The sequence below is a fragment of the Neomonachus schauinslandi genome, chromosome 4 (assembly GCF_002201575.2).
Source record: "Neomonachus schauinslandi chromosome 4, ASM220157v2, whole genome shotgun sequence".
Taxonomy (NCBI): Eukaryota; Metazoa; Chordata; class Mammalia; order Carnivora; family Phocidae; genus Neomonachus; species Neomonachus schauinslandi.
The window spans coordinates 183,464,987-183,483,925 of NC_058406.1; the positions used below are offsets into that span (position 1 = coordinate 183,464,987).

At 50.1% G+C, this 18,939-nt stretch overlaps 1 protein-coding gene across 1 annotated transcript in view; it reads right to left on the minus strand.

The window, feature by feature from the left end:
- Nucleotides 1–18,939, minus strand: part of COL22A1 (collagen type XXII alpha 1 chain) — a 227,391-nt gene that overhangs the window by 61,341 nt on the left and 147,111 nt on the right. The window contains exons 39-42 of the mRNA XM_021688721.1: nucleotides 14,372–14,449; nucleotides 6,150–6,185; nucleotides 4,773–4,826; nucleotides 3,534–3,578 (exon numbers count right to left, since the gene is read on the minus strand). Of these exons, the coding sequence (XP_021544396.1) occupies nucleotides 3,534–3,578; nucleotides 4,773–4,826; nucleotides 6,150–6,185; nucleotides 14,372–14,449 (213 nt within the window). The remainder of the gene's footprint in view (nucleotides 1–3,533; nucleotides 3,579–4,772; nucleotides 4,827–6,149; nucleotides 6,186–14,371; nucleotides 14,450–18,939) is intronic.

Consider the following 18,939-nt stretch of genomic DNA (forward strand, 5'->3'; position numbering starts at 1 on the left):
AGGTTGTATGCAGCCTGGGTTCACACTGGGGTATAACACAGAGCTGGAAGGAAAGCCATAATTAACAGGCAGACGCTGAAGGGAAGAGGGAATTCTTAGGTAGAACTGGAATAGATTGACAGGGTATTTTGCAAACTTCTAAATTTCGCACAGGCGAAGAGTGCCAGAGAATCCATTCTCCAGAGGAAGGTGTTAGATCTTCCTCTAGAATATGGGAAGCCTGTGGCCACAAGTGAATGTGCAGGGGCTGCTTTCTTCCGATTAAGTTTGCATTTCAGCTTATGAATTATGGATTCAGCATCTTGGGGATGCTGAAACCAACACAATTTTCCTGGCTACCAAACCCCTTTTCCTGACCCCCCCCCGGGGGCTTCTGCTGCACCCTACGGCCACCCAAAGCCATGTGACTGCGGCATCATGTCAGCTTGCTCAGGTAGGTGTGTGAAGTTTCCTGTGGCTTCTGTACATGGGGCCTCTCTCGACTCTCTGGGTTAGGACACAGGTGGAACCCCGAGATTGGGGCTGACAGACTCGGATCTGGAGGTGCCCAGGCAGTGCCGGCCCCGCAGGCAGAGCTCACCCTGCATTAACCTGCTGCAGCCAAAGCCCAGAACCCCCTGGTTCTGGGCGAGACCCTCTGGAGGAAGGCCAACCTCTGCAATATTGTTTATTGAAACTTTAATTTAAAAGCAGAAAGAGGTTTTATCCTGGAGCCTTATGTTTTTCCCTGGGAAGTTAATAACCGTGGAGGATCCATATTGCTCAAATCGGGCCATGTTTGTGGGGCTGGTGCTGTATTAGCCGGGGTGTTTCCGTGCTGTTGTGTGAGCCCCCTGTGTAAGCAGAGAGGCCCCACTAGACCACATGGCCAGGAGCACTCACAGAGGCAGAGAGAATGGGGAGGGAACGTTCAGCCCAGGTACAGTGTGGCCTTGGGGAAGAGATTCATGAATGTCTTGGGGGGGGCGGGGAAGAGACACAGGCTGTTTAGCCACCTGCCATGCTGGGCTCCGAGGAGCAGCTCACACAGGGCAGATCAGTCCAGGCACGATGGACAGGTAGAAAAACAAAGGGTGGGAAGCGTGGAGGCTGTAAGAACCAGTCTGCGCCCTCCCAGGCCCCTCCCGCCCTCCCGGGGTACCCCGCCACCAGCTGCCGGGGACCCTCGCTGAAAAGGCAGGGACTGACTGATAGGGAGGTGACAGACTCTTAACTTCAGGTGGGACAGTGAGGTGGTGCTGTTCACAGACCTAGCAGCCCCTTTGGGGTCAGGCCCAGCCTGCCATGCCCTGCTTCCCTTGATCCTTGTGGGCTTCACCCCCAGCCCATCCATTGCACAAGAGTCCCCGCCAGAGGCTGTGCGTCTTGGGGCCCAACTCTCGACAGGGACTCCCAGCACAGGAATTCTGCAGGTGCAGCCCCGGAGAAATCGTCCGGGTCCCACTCTCCACCCAGAGGAGCAAGGACTGTGCGGGGCAGGCTGAAGTCAGCTGGCAGGGAGCGAGGGGTTCAGTGGGTGTCTGAACCCACTCACTCCAGAGAAAGTCTGGCCCTGCTAGCTCCTGACGGGTCACCTCTAAGCCCTCAGACACCCAGCCTGATGAAGCCTGCATGAGCATCCCTCGTTGGCAGCACGTCCTGCTTTTCCCGAGCACCTACACCCCTCTCTCAGGCATTCGATCCTGGGAAATGGCTGGGGAGGGAAGTGCTGTCCGCACACACTCACCGGGGATGGGGGGGTAGGGGGGCACTGGAAGCTCTGGACCTGGTCTCCCAGGGGCTCTGCCTGTGCATCTTCCAGGGCCAACTGCTACCTGTGTCTTCCCTCCAGAACCAAATGTCATCATGAGCAGAAGAGTGTTCCCTGAGTTCCAAGGATCCTCCCAGTGAGTCCTCCTGATGAATCACTGAGCCTGAGGGTGTCTTGGGGGCCCCTGGAAAATGACTTATCTGACCAGCAAGAGCAGACAGACCCTGATGGCTACTGGGCTGTACTTGGGACCGTTTGTGGGCAGTGCATTCAGGGAATTTAAAAGTGATCAGAAATAGACCTATTCTCCCTCCTCCTCCCTCTTTCTCCCCCTCTCCTTCCAGATTCTGTGGGTGGCCTGCTATGGGACAGTCACGGTTGTCCACATTGTCAGTGGACTGTGCTGTCTTCTCTTTGCAGAGAGCTGTCAAGGTCTAGATTTGGCAGAGGTTATCTCCCATTTAGCCTCTGGTCTGAACCTTGCTCTCCCCCTGCTGCACCAGGGCCTTGCACGGGGCTAACGATGGGGCTCCCACGGGGCTCACTGTCTGCCGCAAAGCTGGCTTCTGGGCAGGAGGAGGGTAAGTGAGCGGTCCCTGACCTCTCACGTGACCATCCTCTGGTCCCACAGGTAGGTCCCCTGCCGAACAGACCGGGGTCCCCACCCAGGTCTCTGCTGGGCCCAGCAACCCGGATGAGGGTGCGACAGTTGTTGGTGCCCACGGGGGCCTCTGCCTTGGGTGCCTGTCTGGGTCAGGCAGCGGGCCAGGCCTGCAAAGGAGACTCTGACTCTTAGGTCCAGCTGGAGGTGAAGCTTCTGCCAGGTGAGCATCCCGGTTTCAGAGCCAGACTTACGGTCGGTCACACCAAGGCCTGAGAGTCCCCAGTCCTGACACTACTGTCTCTTCCCTCCGTCTTTCACTGGGGACCAGCTTCTCCCGTGTCTGCACTGCCGCTCCCCCCCAGACTGCTCATCCTCACCGTTCCTTCCCTAGAGGGTCCCCCCACCAGGCTGTGGCCTGGTCACTTAGTCAAGCCTTGGGGCTTCTCTGGTAACAGCAACTTAATCGGCAGTGGAGGGGGCGGGGCACTAAACATGCACCTGAGGGAGCCCATAGGAGCCTCGGACTAGACCACCAAAGGAGCAAGCACTCAAGACCAGCCTTTCCCCTGCAACAACCCCCCCTCCGGCTTCCACTGTCCCCACCGGGAGAGGAAAAAGTTTTTGCCACCATATGAAGGGGGCAACTGGGCAGTGCTGGCATCCCTGGACATCCCTGGACAGGGGCAGGAAACGGGCCAGTTAGGACTTTGCGATGTATACTGGGGTCCAATTGCTCACCCCCAGACCCATTCTCTACCCTTCCCTGTCCTGTTCCATGCCGGGGAGACCACACCCCAGGAGCCTGCCATGGGGCTCACTGCCTGCAGGCCCTGGCTGAGGTGGACGAGGAGAGGCCCCATCAGGAAACTGGAGTTGGGGAGACCCTGCTCCACCCCTCGGGCCCAGCTCTTGGGCAGTGGCCTCGCACCAACAACTGCAGCTCCTACCGGCAGCCCCTCCCCACCCTCGTGCTCTCGCTTGGCACTGGAAAGAGGTTATGGTCCTGTCGGCCTCCTGCTGTGGCTTATCTTTGGGCCCCCCAGCATCTCAGATCAGCCCCTGCCCACGGCTCTGTAAGAAGTCCCTCTTTCAGCCTCTTGGACCATCTGAGTTGTGTTTTATTCTCATTGGAGCCCTGACTGAGAGTTAATATTCATCCAGAACAGTGAGATGACATACTGGCTTGCCAGGAGGCCCTCTTTCTCCTGGATTTCCTGGTACGCCCTAAGAGAAGAGAAACAGGACATATTAATGGTGCTAAGCACATCACCCGGAGCCGCTCGGCCCATGCCCCCCAACCTCTGTCCACCAAGTGTAACTGGGTGGAAAAAAAAATCACCCAATGGTGAAGACTGGTACCAATAAAAACACATGGTTTCCAGTCTCAGCTGAACACTCAAGTCTTCCCAGGAAGAATTCCACTGCGGCAAACATTTAGAATAAGCCACCCCTCCTGAAACTCTGACCCAAAATGCAAAACTGAAAATGACGCATGCACACAGAGCATGTACCTGTATATACATACGTACACACCTATCTTAAATTTCCACCATCCTTCTCCAAACACAGGTGGGAGGACCAGCTTTGAAAGGAGGGCTGGTTATAAGAATGTCACATTGAAAGTGGGGCGGGGAAATGAGAATAGTTGGACAGGTTCTAGAGGGTAACTTTCTCCTCTTCAGGGGAATCAAGGAAGGGAAGGGGAGGGTGATTTATTGTCCTTGCTTATAGTGAGCTGAATCTACAGATGGAGCCATGCGTGTCTAAGAGTAAGTACTACTGCTTCATGGCGCCAGACAGCTGAGCCTCATGGGAACTCATCGCTGCCATCCATCCATTGCGTCAGAGTATGCAGTGAGCAACATCCATGCATGTGGCATGCTGCCGGACATCAGGGACCTCGAGATGCATAAAACACATGGTCCCTATCTTCTTGGAGCTCAGCTCTATCTAGGCAGAAGCCAGGCATGGAGATAAGAGATGATTATCATTATCACCATGTGGGAAGGGATGCAATTCTCAATGAGCATCAGGTAAGTTTGTGGGATTCTCGTGAAGGGAGAAAGCCATTGCAGGGTTGGGTCAAGAACAAGTCTGTGGAGAGCAAGTCCAGGGCACGGGATCTGAGCAGAAATGACCCGCTAGGGATGTAAGGAAATTGACCAAAAAAGTGGGAGTCATTGTCTGGGACGCCTGGGAGCTAACAAGATTCTGAAAATGCAACACAAAATCATAGCTCACAAGCAAGAGAAGAGCAAAACTCAAAATATGATCCTGGGGAGGGGGAGAGGGATGAATGGAGGAGAACTGCTCCTCTGGGGGTTTCCCGGTCAAGGGAGGCTGGGAGATGGTGGAGGTGGGCTTCCAGGGGAGTCTAGAAGAACCTCAGCTGAGCAGATACCATTGCTCTGTACTTACATCCTGGCCGGCGGGTCCCTGGGGGCCAGGGAATCCAGGTAAGCCTCGGGATCCCTGAGAAAAAGAAGGCAAGACACTTGCCAACAGTTTAAGCTAAACTAGACACCCCCCCCTTGGCAATAGTCGGTTCTCGTTGTACAAATGGCCCGTTACTATGAGGAATCTGATATAATAATGTGTGTGCCAAGATTCTCTGCTCAGTGCTTACTCATTTCCCCATGCTCATGGAGATGGGCATGTTACACACACACAAAGAACGTTCTGGAACACCTTCACTCTGAGCCCTTCGGCCCAGGCCCCGGGTGTGGGCTCCTTCCTTGAGTGGAAGGGTCACCTCCTGTGGTGAGCACGTCGTGGTTCACCCCTCCACATCTGGTGGGAGGCTGGCTGGCTTAGCACAGTGCCCGGTACTTAGAGAACATTTATTACATTTTATTAGAAAATCACTCCCATTCTGTTGAAAGTTTCTGGACAGTATCAGGAATTCTCACACATAGCTTTCACTGTGGCTCCCCCTTCCTGTAGGAATCTTCCTGAAGTAGATGTGCAAGGGGGAATCAGCACTTTGTGATGGCAGGGGCTGGAACGGGGCCAACCCAGCCTCTCTGAGACCTCCCAGATGTCCCCTCCACAACCACCCCTCCAGAGGAGCCCCATCCCCATATCCTCCACCTTAGTGCTACGCTACAGTAACTCACTCTCCATGAACTGTTCTGGGCCTCCAGTTTCTCATCTATAAAAAATGGGTACGCAAACCCATTTTCTTGGTTCAGAAATTACTTGCGTGCATAGAATTTTACATATAAAATATGTCATGATAGGTGTTACTCTTGCACAGGGGTGAGTTTATAGAAATTCACATTTTCCTGGTGAACACATACACTATGCTTATCATCAATGGTGGCTACTCCTAAGAACAAATGTTTGCTGAGCTCTCTGTTGCTTCCCAGCATTTAGCCCATCAGACGTCCACAACGGCCCAGGGGTCTTGCCAGGCCCACTGTACAGATTAAAGAGAGATCCCTCCCTTGATCAGGACAATGAGGCTTGGGGTAGTGAAGCCAGGATTCAAAATTAGTTCTGCTGGTAATTAGATTAAAGTCATCCCACGCTGTCCTTCTGTGATGCAGAGATGCCAAAGAGCAAAGCCCGTCTCAGTCTGCCCAACTATAGAATGGGCATACTGGATTAGACGACCGCCCCTGCCCTTCCTACTCTATCATTCCAGGGGCCGAAGGTTATATCCTAGAGAGTCTGCACTGTTTAATGTTAGGGATTTGCAGAAACCACTTGAGTTTGGCCCCTCCACTTTAAAACGGCTTTTATTAGAACAGAATTTCTCCCTTAAGCCCAACCCTTCATTTATTCATACTGTACCGGGGGCCCTATGTCTCCTGGTGGTCCAGAAGGGCCCTGAGAAACAAACAAACAAGACATTAAATAAGTCAAGTCAGAATGAAAATTCTCTTTAAACATGCTGTCGTGTTTATTTCTAAGGCAGGTCTTTAACTGTCTTTGAAGGAATAGCTAACTCCCCCAACCTTCCAGCCACAGTCACACCTACTCACCCCACCCAGGAACTCCGCACCTGCAGGTCTTCCTGGAACTTTCTCCATCTGCCCCGAACAGGTACCACACTATCCCGGCACCCACTTGGTTCCTGATGCCTGAGCTCCTCTCTAGTTTGTAGCTCTGATGCAGGGTGGGACCGAGCAGCCCAGCATCCTTAGGTGGTGCCTCCCTCCTGCTTGGGACAGGCTGGGGGCCCACTCAGGGCCAGACTCCCCGGCATGGCCTGCTTTGCTGATAACGCAATGGTGCCCCCCAACTCCTAAAAGGGGGGTCTTTCTCTCTCTCTCTCTCTCTCTCACACACACACATACACACACACACACGGGTCTGTCCTCTAAGCCCTCAGCTTAGAATGTGGCTTCTAGATATTGCACCTAAGATGTGGCCATGGACGAAGGCATTAGTGTATATAGTTTCAGGCCCTGCCATGAGCAGAATGCTCCCTTGCCCCGAGTCTTCCCTATGCTACATTTCTGCATGGACGATTCTGCCACACTTCTACCTGGACACATCCCCACAACTATCCTGTCAGTACACTTCTAAGAAATATCAAAGTGTTGGGCGCCTGGGTAGCTCAGTCGGTGAAGCGTCTGCCTTCAGCTCAGGTCATGATCTCTGGGTCCTGGGATCGAGCCCCACATCATCGGGCTCCCTGCTCAGGGGGGTGCTTCTTCCTCTCCCTCTGCCCCTCTCCACCCCCTCCTTGCTTGTGCTCTCTGCTCTCGCTAATGTTCTCTCTCTCAAATAAATAAAAAATCTTTAAAAAGAAAAAGAAATATCAAAGTGTTGAGGAGGAGGGATTGTATAATGGCATTCCTAAATCTGAAGCCTAAACAAGTTTTCAACAACCACAACACTCTTTTCCAAGATTATGCTCTCTGATATATTTGCTCAAGAGCCACTTTACTCCAACGCACAGATATTGGCCTTTGATACCATTTTCCACTAGAAGGAAATACAGCTCTTTGGAGAAATGACTACTTCCAGATCTGGACAAGAAAGGTACACAAATCTAGGGCATCTTGTCATTCCAAAGAGCAAGGACATTATCAAAGACGGCTAGGCTGTGTCAAAGGTACTCAGGGTCAACTGGGATAAGCTCCTACTGGCATCAAGGAAGACAATCTGCACATCAAAGGGAAGAATAACTGCACTATATGGGAAACACATCAAATGTGTTTGAATGCAGGAGTTCAAAATTATTGATGAAAAACAAAACACCGAATTAATCATCTTTGTGAGATGCAAGGGAATCGAGTCATTATTTGAACATAATTGAAGGGAAAGACTGGAACAGTCATTCATATCCTGCCTTCCATATGAATTGTACCACTGGGTATGTCGATTGTAATTGAGGGACCTTTCCTCCATCTACAAGTATTCTAGCAGATACATAAAAAAGAACTGGTAGAACAAGAAAGGCATCAATTTGCAACCCTTGATGTGCTAATTGATCTAGGCATTGGACATCAAAGAGTGTGAACATCACAAGAGAGACCACCAGACACCATATGCCTCCTAAAGGAAAAACACACTCCCTGTGAAGTCTTGCCAAAAACATCAAGCCAGAATCTGATCAAGGCTCTAGGCCCAATTACGGATGTATAGGAAACTCAGGAACAGAGCAATGTGTTAAACTATTAAATTAGCAAATTCCAGACTTGGGAAGCTCTAGGAGACCAAAATTAAATCTTGCTCCATCAATAAGTAAATTGCAAAAGGAAAGAAAAAATAATGCAAGAAAAATCCAGATTAAGGGGCACCGGGGTGGCTCAGTCTTTTAAGTGTCTGACTCTTGATTTTAGTTCAGGGCTTGATCTGAGGGCTGTGAGATCAAGCCCCATGTTGGGTCTGCACTGGGCGTTGAGCCAGCGTAAGATTCTCCCTCTCAATTCCTCTGTCCCCCCCCCCCCCCCCAAAAAACAAATCAGCCAATTACTATCTCTATTTGGTTCTTGATTCAAACAAGAAAACTGCGTAGGCATGGCATTTATGGAATAAATAGAAACCTGACCACTGACTGGGTATTTGATGATGTTATGGAATTACTTAGGGGGGTGTAATAATGAAACTGTGGTCACATTTAAAAAGCCCTTATCTTTTAGAACTACACTGAAATTATTTACAGATAAAATGATATCTGTCTGGGATTTGCTTCAAAATAGTGAAGGGCAGTAGAGGATGAACAGGGAGCAGCAGTGGCCTCGGACAGGGATCCTGGTCACTGGAGCTACGTGTGGCTGCATGAGGTTCACTCGGCTCTTCTTCCAAAATATTCTTTTGGTCTATCTGAAATTTTCCTTGATAAATGTGAGTACATATCTGTGTGTGTGTGCACGCTCGTGTATACATGCTATATACAAACATGCACCACAACACTTCTGTCACTTGCTGAAAACTGCAAATAGTGGAAACTCACAAAACAGAAAGCCCCAAGGGGTTCTGGATATGCTAGACACTCCCCTCTCTCTCTGCTATGCTGCTATGCTGACATTCCTCTTTCCTTCCTTTCAAGGTTGGTCATCTCTCACTCCTCCCCTGACTGACATACCTAACACCAAGGTGCATTTTCTGCTCCATAATCTTTTATCTGAGTGCTAATACGTACCAGGCTCTGTGCTGGGCTTGGGGGAAGATGCAGGTGGTCCTGGAGCCTGCCTACACTCAGTGCTCCAGTAAGGACAACCACCCCTTTGATAATGGGGACTCAATGGGTCTGGGTTGAGAGATGCCAGAAGTGCTGGCATCTGCCTGAGTTTGGGGAGGCTTTACCCAGAGGGTGTCGGGTGAGAGTAACTGGAGGAAGAGGCCGGGAGGCTTCACAGTCAGAGAAGGGAAGAACAGGTTCCTTTCCCTGACACGGGGAGTGCCTGCTGTCTGCAGCCAGGGTTTCCAAGGGCAGCTGGGGTCTGTCTGGGTGAGAAGGGCCAGCAGGGCCCCTCAGGGGAAGCCTCCAAGTTACTGATGAGCTCAGATCCAGGTTCTGGGTTGGTGTGGGGAAGCTACTGGAGAAGGCCAGGCAGGGAGACCAGGGTGGAAATCCAGGAGGGATGTAGGAGGGAGGCCGAGAGAGGCCAGAACCAGAGCCTGGCCCACTGCAAGTCCTCAGTAGGCACAGGACTTAATATTAGCAACAGAGATTAAAAGGAGAGCTCCCAATCAGAAGTAACACTGGAAACTTCTTTCAAAACATTTTTTCATCAACAGAAAAATCCCAAGACTTTAATCTAAACAACAAGAGTGGAGTACTCAGCTCCTGGTCATCCGCAGAGCCCTGGGGTCTGAGGGGTAACGTGCTATCCAAACCCTCCCCACCTCCTTCGTCTGCTGCCCGTGGGGCCTCACTCTGCGCAGAGAACAGGATGGGAGTGCGTGTCAGTGAGCCAAGCCCTGCATATTCCCGGAGCTTCAGCTTGGCACTAACTACTAAGAAGTGCCTGGTGTCCCCAAGCAGGGCCAGAGAAGTGGTCACAGGGCCACACATACTCCTTTCAAGGGAAATTGGCCAGCCTACTTCTTGGGAAGGCCTGAGCTGCGTGGCTCTCTGGTTCTTATAACCAAAGGAACTGAACCAAACAGGCAGATAAGACATATGCACAAAACCCAATTGCTACTATACAAGCTGAAACTAACGTGCCATTGTGTGTCAAGGATACTTCGATAAAGAAACTGAGAACATTGTTGCTAGACTCAGGAGCCAAGATGCAGGCAGCCAAAAATATCTCCAGAAAAGACTCCTGAGCATGACCTCATCACTATCATTGCCCTGCCCGGAGCGCGTCAGAATGCGGGGGCACCCAACCTTAACTCTGCCACGTCCCAAGTGTCACTTCAGGCAATGGTGTGCCCTCTGTCTCATTTGTAACATGACAAGGGGAAAGGGACCCACCTGGTGTGGACGCCCTGCTCTCTGCTGCCCCCTGTAGGCCAACCGGAGTGCCGGCTGGGATTCTTTACCTTTCAGCAGCTTTCATCTCTAGTATAATTATTTCCTTGAGGATGGGGAGTTCAAAACACACCTCTGTGAGGACCCTAACACATTATATTGCACATAATCAGCTCCACGCTCTCTCCTTCCATCGGGCTGTCAGGCTAACAGCGAGCCAGTCCTGTTCCCATGTGCTCCTCTGCCTAAGCCAAGGGAGGCATCAGGACGAGAGACTCCAGACAGGGGAAGGAAAGGCGAGGGAGGATTTTGATGACATCGAAGGGTCCAAAGCAGGATATCAGGTCTTATTACCAGTATTATCGTGTTGTAACCTCCCAACACCCCCGTTGCTGCTGCAGAAATGGCTGGTACTCGACCCATGAAGAAGCTCACAGAACCGGAAGACCCAAGTCCCGGGGAGCCCGGCTGCAAGTGGGAATCCCGCCCTGGCTGGCCTCGAACTCCTGGCTTCAGTGAGGTTCAGTGGCAATTTGATCTGCCCTCAGGCCTAGGCTGGATCATTTTTTAAGCGTTTAACACCTTGCTAAAGGAAGATCAGAGACAACCTGGAGATTAAAGGGATTTTTTTGTTAATGTCTTGAAGCAAGAGGCCAATGTTAGCAGCCACTGCTCCCCCATCCATGCCCCTGTCCAGTGAGGGTGCCCAGGTGGGCAGGAAAAGCCAGGGCTCCCTTCCAGGGGTCAGCACTGCTCCTGATGCCAAAGGCCTCGGAGCATCATGCCCTGAGAGGGAAGACGTGAAGAGTAACTTCTAAGCTTCCATCCTTAATGGAAATGAATAACCCTGCTCATCCTGCTGAAGCCACAGGCGAGGAGAACTGGCTTGGGAGGATGTGGGAAGTGATGTGTCCTGGCCCTGGCCCTGGACTAGCTATGTGGCATTGGCCACGTCACTCTGCCTTGTGAAGCTCAGACTGTTTCCCGGGAAAACAGTGTTGTAGCAGACACCGTCAGCATCCCTCTCCAAGTGCCCTGAACACACAGCAGCCTGGTAGCATCCTGGGCTTTCTGTAGCCACAGGAGGACCCTTGGCCCAAGGGTGGGGCAGGCTGGGAGCTCCTGGGGATCAGCTCCCCCGCCCCAGGGAGCAGCCTTCACCCACCGGCCAATAGGCGTGGGCACATAAACACCCCCGCCTAGCCCCCCTGTCAGAGGACAGCTCTGCCACGCACCTCGCATCTCCTGGGTGGTCCATGGAGGGGAGCCCTAGTCGTCCACTGTGGAAGTCTGCTCATGAACACACCCTCCCTTGCTTCCCTTCCTTTCCCCACAACACAGCCCCTGTAAGTGGTGATTTTGGGAGCATTTCCCAAATAAACTCCTGGCCCTTGGATCCTGTTCTCAGGAGAGGCTTCTGCAGAATCCAGCCTTCAGCTGGTGGTAAGGCGACTTCCATGGGACTCCAGGAAGTGGTGGGTGTGCATGCTTCTACACCCAGCACCCAGCCAGACACACACCACCCGTGGCCCTGTTCCCGTGAAGGGGCAGCGGCGTCCCCAGCAGACCCTCACCCATGGCTTCACCCCTACTTCCCCTCCTCTGACTCTCAGGGCACCCCTGCATCCTCTGTGCAGAATCCCAGGCCATCAGGAGCCTAGGCAAGGGGCCAAAGACAAGATTTATGAAAATTCCGTAAGGTTCTGTCTGTCACTGAAGCTTGTAATAAGTTGAAGTGGAGGAAAGACAATATACAGTTGATTCACAGCCCCTTGGTTGCAGCCAGCCAATTACTTTTCAGGTGGAATCACTTAGGCACAAACATATTTCACGGCTCATTTTAGGGAGCTCTGAAGGGGGGAGGTGGGGCGGACAGTGACCACCTCTGCCCACTGACTTTCTGACTCAGGGCTTGGCATGGTGAGTCCTTAGGTAACAGACCAGGACCTACAGAGACCTGCTGAGTGACAGAGGGGCATGCAGCTTACGCTTCCCTTGCAGAAAGTCTTCTAGTCTAGAGGATCATTCCTGCAGGATGCAGGATCCTCACTTAAGCAGATCAGGCCCCACGAGGAGGAGGATTTCAGCAATAACAGTCTGAACTACTATGTTTCTTCACTGCAATCTTTGGCTAGAGTGTTCCTTCCAGCTACCAAAAGACTGAAAAAAAAAAAAAATAGCCAAAGACAAAGTTGATCTAATGACGTAGGGGGGTTTGTGCTACCTGAGAATTCTTTTAAGAAAAACAAATTTACAGTACACATTCCCAATGGGATTCTAGACATCTGCTCCATCCACGGTTTCCGGGGACATTTGGGAAGGCAGGCGTCCCACTGCTATGGGTGTGATAGAAGGGAGGTGGTCATTTCTGGTGGGGAGCGAATGAAGCAAGATAGGGGTGGGGGGACAGGGCAGGGGTGCCCTGGAGAATTTCAGGGACAGAGTGAGGAGCCCAAGACAAGCATTGGGATGTCAGAGGACCACAGAGGGAAGGAAAGGGGGTTTCTGTTTGACAAGTGATATTGTGGGGGAAGAAACTGCATTTTCTTTCAAAGTATTTGAGAGACAAAGAGTGGTGTTCCTTGAATTATTTTTGACTATGGTCTGCATTTCTTGAATGCAAAACCAAGCAACGACTGGGGTCATATGCTGCTCTGGTTTATGTTGGGGTCACACTGAATAGGGGCAGAGTTAGATTGCACGTCTGGGTTAAGCAATGCTAACAGCAACAAGAATACATGGGAGGATATTGTGAGGCTTAGTAATAGCATTTGAAAAGGACTGGGTATTTGAGCTTCTTTTAAATAATAGTAAGACTGTGCTACAAACTGAATGTGTCTCCCGCAGATTCTTATATTGAAAACAAACCCCCCTTGTGACGGTATTTGGAAGTGGGGGCTTCCAGAGGTTACTAGGTAATGAGCGCAGAACCCTCATGACTAGAATTAGTGTCTTCACAAAAGAGACCCTCGAGGGACACCTGGGTGGTTCAGTCAGTTAATCGACTGACTCTTGATTTCAGCTCAGGTCATGATCTCAGGGTCATGGGAGCGAGCCCTGCATCTGGCTCAGGGCTGGGTGTGGAGCCTATTTAGGATAATAATTAGGATTCTCTCTCTCCCCCTCTGCCCCTCCCCCCACTCTCTCTCTCAAAAAAAAAGAAAGAAAAAGTCAGTGCAATTTTAAGGTGCATTACTAACGTACTGTGTCTCTTTAGCAAAGGAAGGACCAAATCAGAAGATAAGTCACCAGGATTGAAAACTAGCCTTAATTTCTGAAGGCTGTAATTCAGTAAAAGGGAACAGGAAGTGTCCTCTTTGGGAAGAATCAGACGCAATGGGTGGAAGACACAGAAGACCATATTCCTATTCTCGGTGAGAAAAATTTCCAATAAATGTCAATTCTCTATGGAAATAACTCTAAATTTCAAACCCAGATATACTGGCTTTGAAAGAAGTGTGTCTCCTATTTCTAGAGATATTCAGGTGGAGTCTGGTTGAAAAATAACAGCTCCCCTCAACTTGGGCTGGGGTCCAGACATCCCTGGTCCTTGCAATCTCTTATAACCTCTAAAGTCACCACCTCTAAGAAGTCTGCAGACTCACATCGATCAGACTAATGTGACTTGTTCATCGTCCTACCAATGGGAGGACCACTTCACGGATTTCATTTTGGAGACTGTATTAAAACCTTCCTTGATTCTGTTTATGTCCTCACCTCTATCCTAACTGGAGGCAGAGGGGTAATGAACTCATTTGGCCTGAAATACACAAAAGCATGCTATCTCTCCCACATCACACCCCTTCCCCGGACAATTCGGTTTCACTGGCTATACCTCAGATTTGCAAGTTTGGCCAGTGAGTCATTTTTTTCTTTTTTAATTTTAATGAGTTTTGTTCTTTCCTCTTTCAGTCAGACAAGCCTTGGTCTCCCCAAAAGCCTTATCCCCATAGGAAATACACCAAGTTTTAAAACAAAGCCAGTGGACAGGTCTACACCCCCTGACTGACTCGAGGACTGGTGAGCCACTCCTAGGTTGGCTGGAAAGGGTGACTCCTTGCAGGCAGGCCCAGGGAGCCAGCAGGGAGTGGCTGTGTGGCTCAGAGATGGGGGAGGAAGTTCTGGAAGAATAAAGACTCACAGGAGGGCCATCCACCCCGATGCCTGGGTCACCACGGTTGCCAGGAGAGCCAGGGATCCCAGGTGCACCTCGGTCCCCCTAGAGAGAGGAAACACAGATTAAGAGGTCAGTTCTGGGCAGGAGAGAGCCAGTGCACAAAAGGAATTATGCCCCTCCCGCCATCCCGACTGCACGATCCATCAACGCCTCTTCTGCCACGTGAACTCCGCATGTCCCTCCACGGCCCCCCAGGCAGCCCATCACCCACCCAGTCCACCCCACACGCGCACAGCCACCAATGGTCATCATGCACCTTTCAAAGCTTACCATGCCCCAGCCTTGACCATGGCTCCAAATGTGGTCATAACAAGACGGTACCTCCAATGTGACCACAGTTCCAATTTTTTTTTTTTAAAGATTTTATTTATTTATTTGAGAGAGAGAATGAGATAGAGAGCATGAGAGGGGGGAGGGTCAGAAGGAGAAGCAGACCCCCCGCCGAGCAGGGAGCCCGATGCGGGACTCGATCCCGGGACTCCAGGATCATGACCTGAGCCGAAGGCAGTCGCTTAACCAACTGAGCCACCCAGGCGCCCCACAGTTCCAAATTTTACTGTGCGTTCTCCAGACCTCATCATGCCCCCATCCTGACCACACCCCAGATCTGACTGCGTACCTGCATTTCAAATCAGGTCCCAAATCACCAATAATTTACCAATAATTTGCCAAGTACCTATATTTCCCCGGCCCCTTCTCCAGGGTTTGGGAAAGGCAAGAACGACTGAGCTGTAACCTTTGAGCACAGGGGTGCATGGACTGTGGGTCTCAGGTCTGTCTTCAACACCTGTTCATGGTTGACTCAAGAAAGTGACAAGTTCCCTGAGCTTTAGTTTCTTCACTTACAAAGGGTAGGTAACCACAGCGGCGGCCACATCAGCTGTGCTCATGAAACAAGGTTCTGCGGGCCGAATGCCATCCTGACACAGAGTCTGGCCTGGTTCTACATGCCAGTTAGCCCTTGTGGCAGTGGCTGTTCTCCTGCACCTGTCATTCTGGACTTTGATGGGAAGAGTAAAAGGGAAGAATGTTTGTCATTTCCTGTAGAAGGAAGCTGAGACTGAATCATACCCTTTTATCCACAATTTCAAAATCCTCAGCCTCTGAAAACAAGGGCTTATCCTAACTCACCTGGATCTGATGAGGGCTACGTACAACTTTCAGTGATCCCATTGTCTATGGATGCTTACACATTCCTGCTGCATCAATATTAGAGTTTGATTAGGAATGCTGGCCCACAGACCACAGTCAATGTTACACCTATAGTTTGCCAACTGCTACCTTTCCAATTCCAAAATAAAACTGGCCCAGAACACACATAGCCCAGAACACACAACAGTTCTGTGTGAGAGACTGCGCGCCTGTATGAGGTCAGCTGAACTCAGCCAAGCCTCACATGAACCGGTGGCTGATCTTGTTCAAGCTATTTAATATCCCTGGAATGAATTAACTCCTCTGACAAATGAAAAGAGCTTTAGAAGGTTGGTGCGAAGAGCCAATGAGATAATGCACAGCAATCTGATCTCAGGTGGAACTTGACATTGCTAGGCAACACATTGCTTATTAAGGCTTATGTTTCTAAGCATGAAAAAAATCTCATTAATAATCAGCTTACTCTCTAACCATCATTTCAATCAGAAAACTTTACATTTGGGCCTCTAAGAAAAGTAACATTTCTAAGATGATTCGTTTTCCTGCAGTAGGACTCTGGCCTGGGTGAGTACCTAAGTCACGTATTCGTTCCACCAACCCTTGCTGTTTATTTCTAGCAGTGATATGGGCTCCTGGACCAAAAGATGCCCATTTGCAACACTCCGTGCTGAGTTCTGAAGAGAAATCGCATTCATGAGATGCGGGAGGGAGGGGGCTTGTGCAGGTCTCACAAAAAGATCAACCAGACCCCAAATCTCTCTCTGGTAACACTGCTGCTGGCCCTTATCCTTCCAGGCACACTGCAGCCATGCTTCCTGAGAGCCGGGGCACCCCTCAGCCTCTGTAACAAGGTCCCTCCTGAAATTCTCCTTTAAGCCCCAGCTGGTACATTATGTTTCTTTAGGAAAATGTGCTGTGGCTCATTCTGTGAAGTACAAGATGCCTGGGGCTGCTAGGAAATCTAATTTGTATGCAGGGGGAAGGAGGGGAAGGCAGGAAGTCCAGAAATAAGGCATATACGGGGAAAAAGTGTAACAAACAGAGGACAAACCTGTTTCTCCTCATGCCGGTTGCAAGCACACTGAGGCAGTAAGGGGGACCCGTGGGAAGATTTCAAACAGGCAGTCAGGGGACTCTAGGTCCAGTGTTAGGACAATGTCCACCTGCTCCTGTAACCCTGGGCAAGTCCCATAACCTCTCTGTACCTTGGACCCTCAGCAGTGAGAATGAAAGAGAACATTCGACCGAACTCCCATGTATCCTGTGAAGATTCATGTCAAAAGGAAGACACTATTTAGCATGGAGCACTACAAGTATATTATTACCACTTTATCAGTGGAATTAGAAGACAGAAAATAAACCAACCACACATGAATGCCAGACGAATCCATAGCCTTTTGCCTCTTGAAAATATTTAATGTAGATTTTCTTACCGCTTTCTGTTTTAGCTTGGCTCCCCTCTTCCTCCCAAGGCTGCCTCACACACCAGCAAACCCTAGCCACTGCCAGCTAAACAATGCCAACTGTCCATGTTCTAACCTCCTAAACACTGACCCATCAAATAAGACCAGCCCAATTGTTCTACTTCCATAAACCCACCTCTGCCCGTACTCCTCTCTGTCCTCCTCCACATATTTGTGTAGACCTTCATTAATCTTAACACCTTGTTCCCCCATTGTGTCTGTCTGACCCTCTGACTTCTGTGTAAGTATCTTAAAAGTAGAAACTATCCATTCATTCATTTATCCAGTAATTGAGCAAGTGTTTGTCAAGTACCTAGAATGAGTAAGACCCTGCGTTGGGTACAATATCGATACAATTTTTTTTGAAGATTTGTTTTAGAGAGAGAGAGAGAGAGAAAGAGCATGCGCAAGCCAGCAAGGGGGAGGGGCACAGGGAGAGGGAGGGAGAATGTCAAGCAGACTCCCTGTTGAGCGTGGAGCCCCACGTGGGGCTCGATCTCACAACCCTGAGATCATGACCTGAGTGGAAATCAAGAGTCAGCTGCCTAACCTACTGAGCCACCCAGGTGCCCCAATATCATTATACTTTTGCATCCATAGTGCCCAGCTTAGGACCCAGCATTGGTGACAACTTTTAATTGCCATTTCCTGAGTGCCAGAATGAGTGAATCCATCATTGTCCACATTTTGTCAGGTACTAAATTCTGCCTTTGAGGGGAAATCAACTTTTTACAGAGGAGGAAGCAGGACAGAGCCAGGAGGGAGCACTCAACCCAGCCTGGAATCTGGAGTCTCTTCTTTTCTGCAAGGTAGCCATGCCTGGCTCCTTTCCCTTGTTTATGGCCCATTGTGATGCTAACATTTTCCCAAAGCAACAAAACTTCACAGCTTAATGGGCTAAGACTTTTAGCAAATAGCCCCAAGAAAAGAGAAAAAGACCTTAATGCTCTGTCAGCAAAAGGAAAAAGGCTCGAGATTAAGAAAAAAAGGGGGGGGGGGGCACGTGAACTAGAATCTGAGATACTGACTTTAGAAAATATTTTGGCTGTAAGACATTCTGGGCCAGTCCAACAGTGTCCAGGGAAGAAATGTGAGTAAGTATTGGTCGTGGAAGGAGAATGACATCATTTCTTTCCACAGGAGCCCTTCGGGAGTTAAATATGCTTTACTCATTTAAACAGAAAAGGACAGAGAGTCTCAGACTAAACCACTTGCTTCAAGTCACCTATTCTGTAGGTGGCTGAGCTGGGATCCCACCAGTTCTGTATGAAGGCAAAGCTTATTCATTTTGCTGGAAACAAGTGCCACACAAGAAAAGGAAAAGTGTCTTTAAGGACCTTCCTGCAGTTATGAGTAATTAGAAAGTGAGGCTCCCTTCCTACCCCAGGGGATTCCCTTCAGCACCATGGACAGCACTCGGGGGGGGGTGGCATTCAGCAGGCTCTCTGGCTTCTCTACATCCCTCCCTCCTTCCACCCTAAGAGCAGCCCATTCTTCAACTAAAGACCTCCCAGCATTCAAACTTACCTTCCCAATGCCAATTAACTATGGAAATCTTTATCTCTAAATCACATTCTAACTTACAAATGTATACAGTATCAACACTGGAATGGGTCATCTCTTCCCATGCCTAGCATTTTAAATAAGAGTAAACATTTGGCCAAAAGGACAGCATGACTAACCATCCCTGGGTCCCCTGAAGTTGACACTAGTTGATCAGTTGGACCCCAGGTCAAGGCTCTCTGTACTCCTGTCTCTAATATTCCTTCAGGGGTGGATAAGGGCTCTCTAGATCCCCATCTCCTTGCTGCAACCCTAAAGCTGACTCCATAGGGTGATCTCATAATAAGGACCACGAATGTTTATTAAGCATGGACCTAGGACACCAGGAGTTAGGCAACTATTTTTATTTGTGTT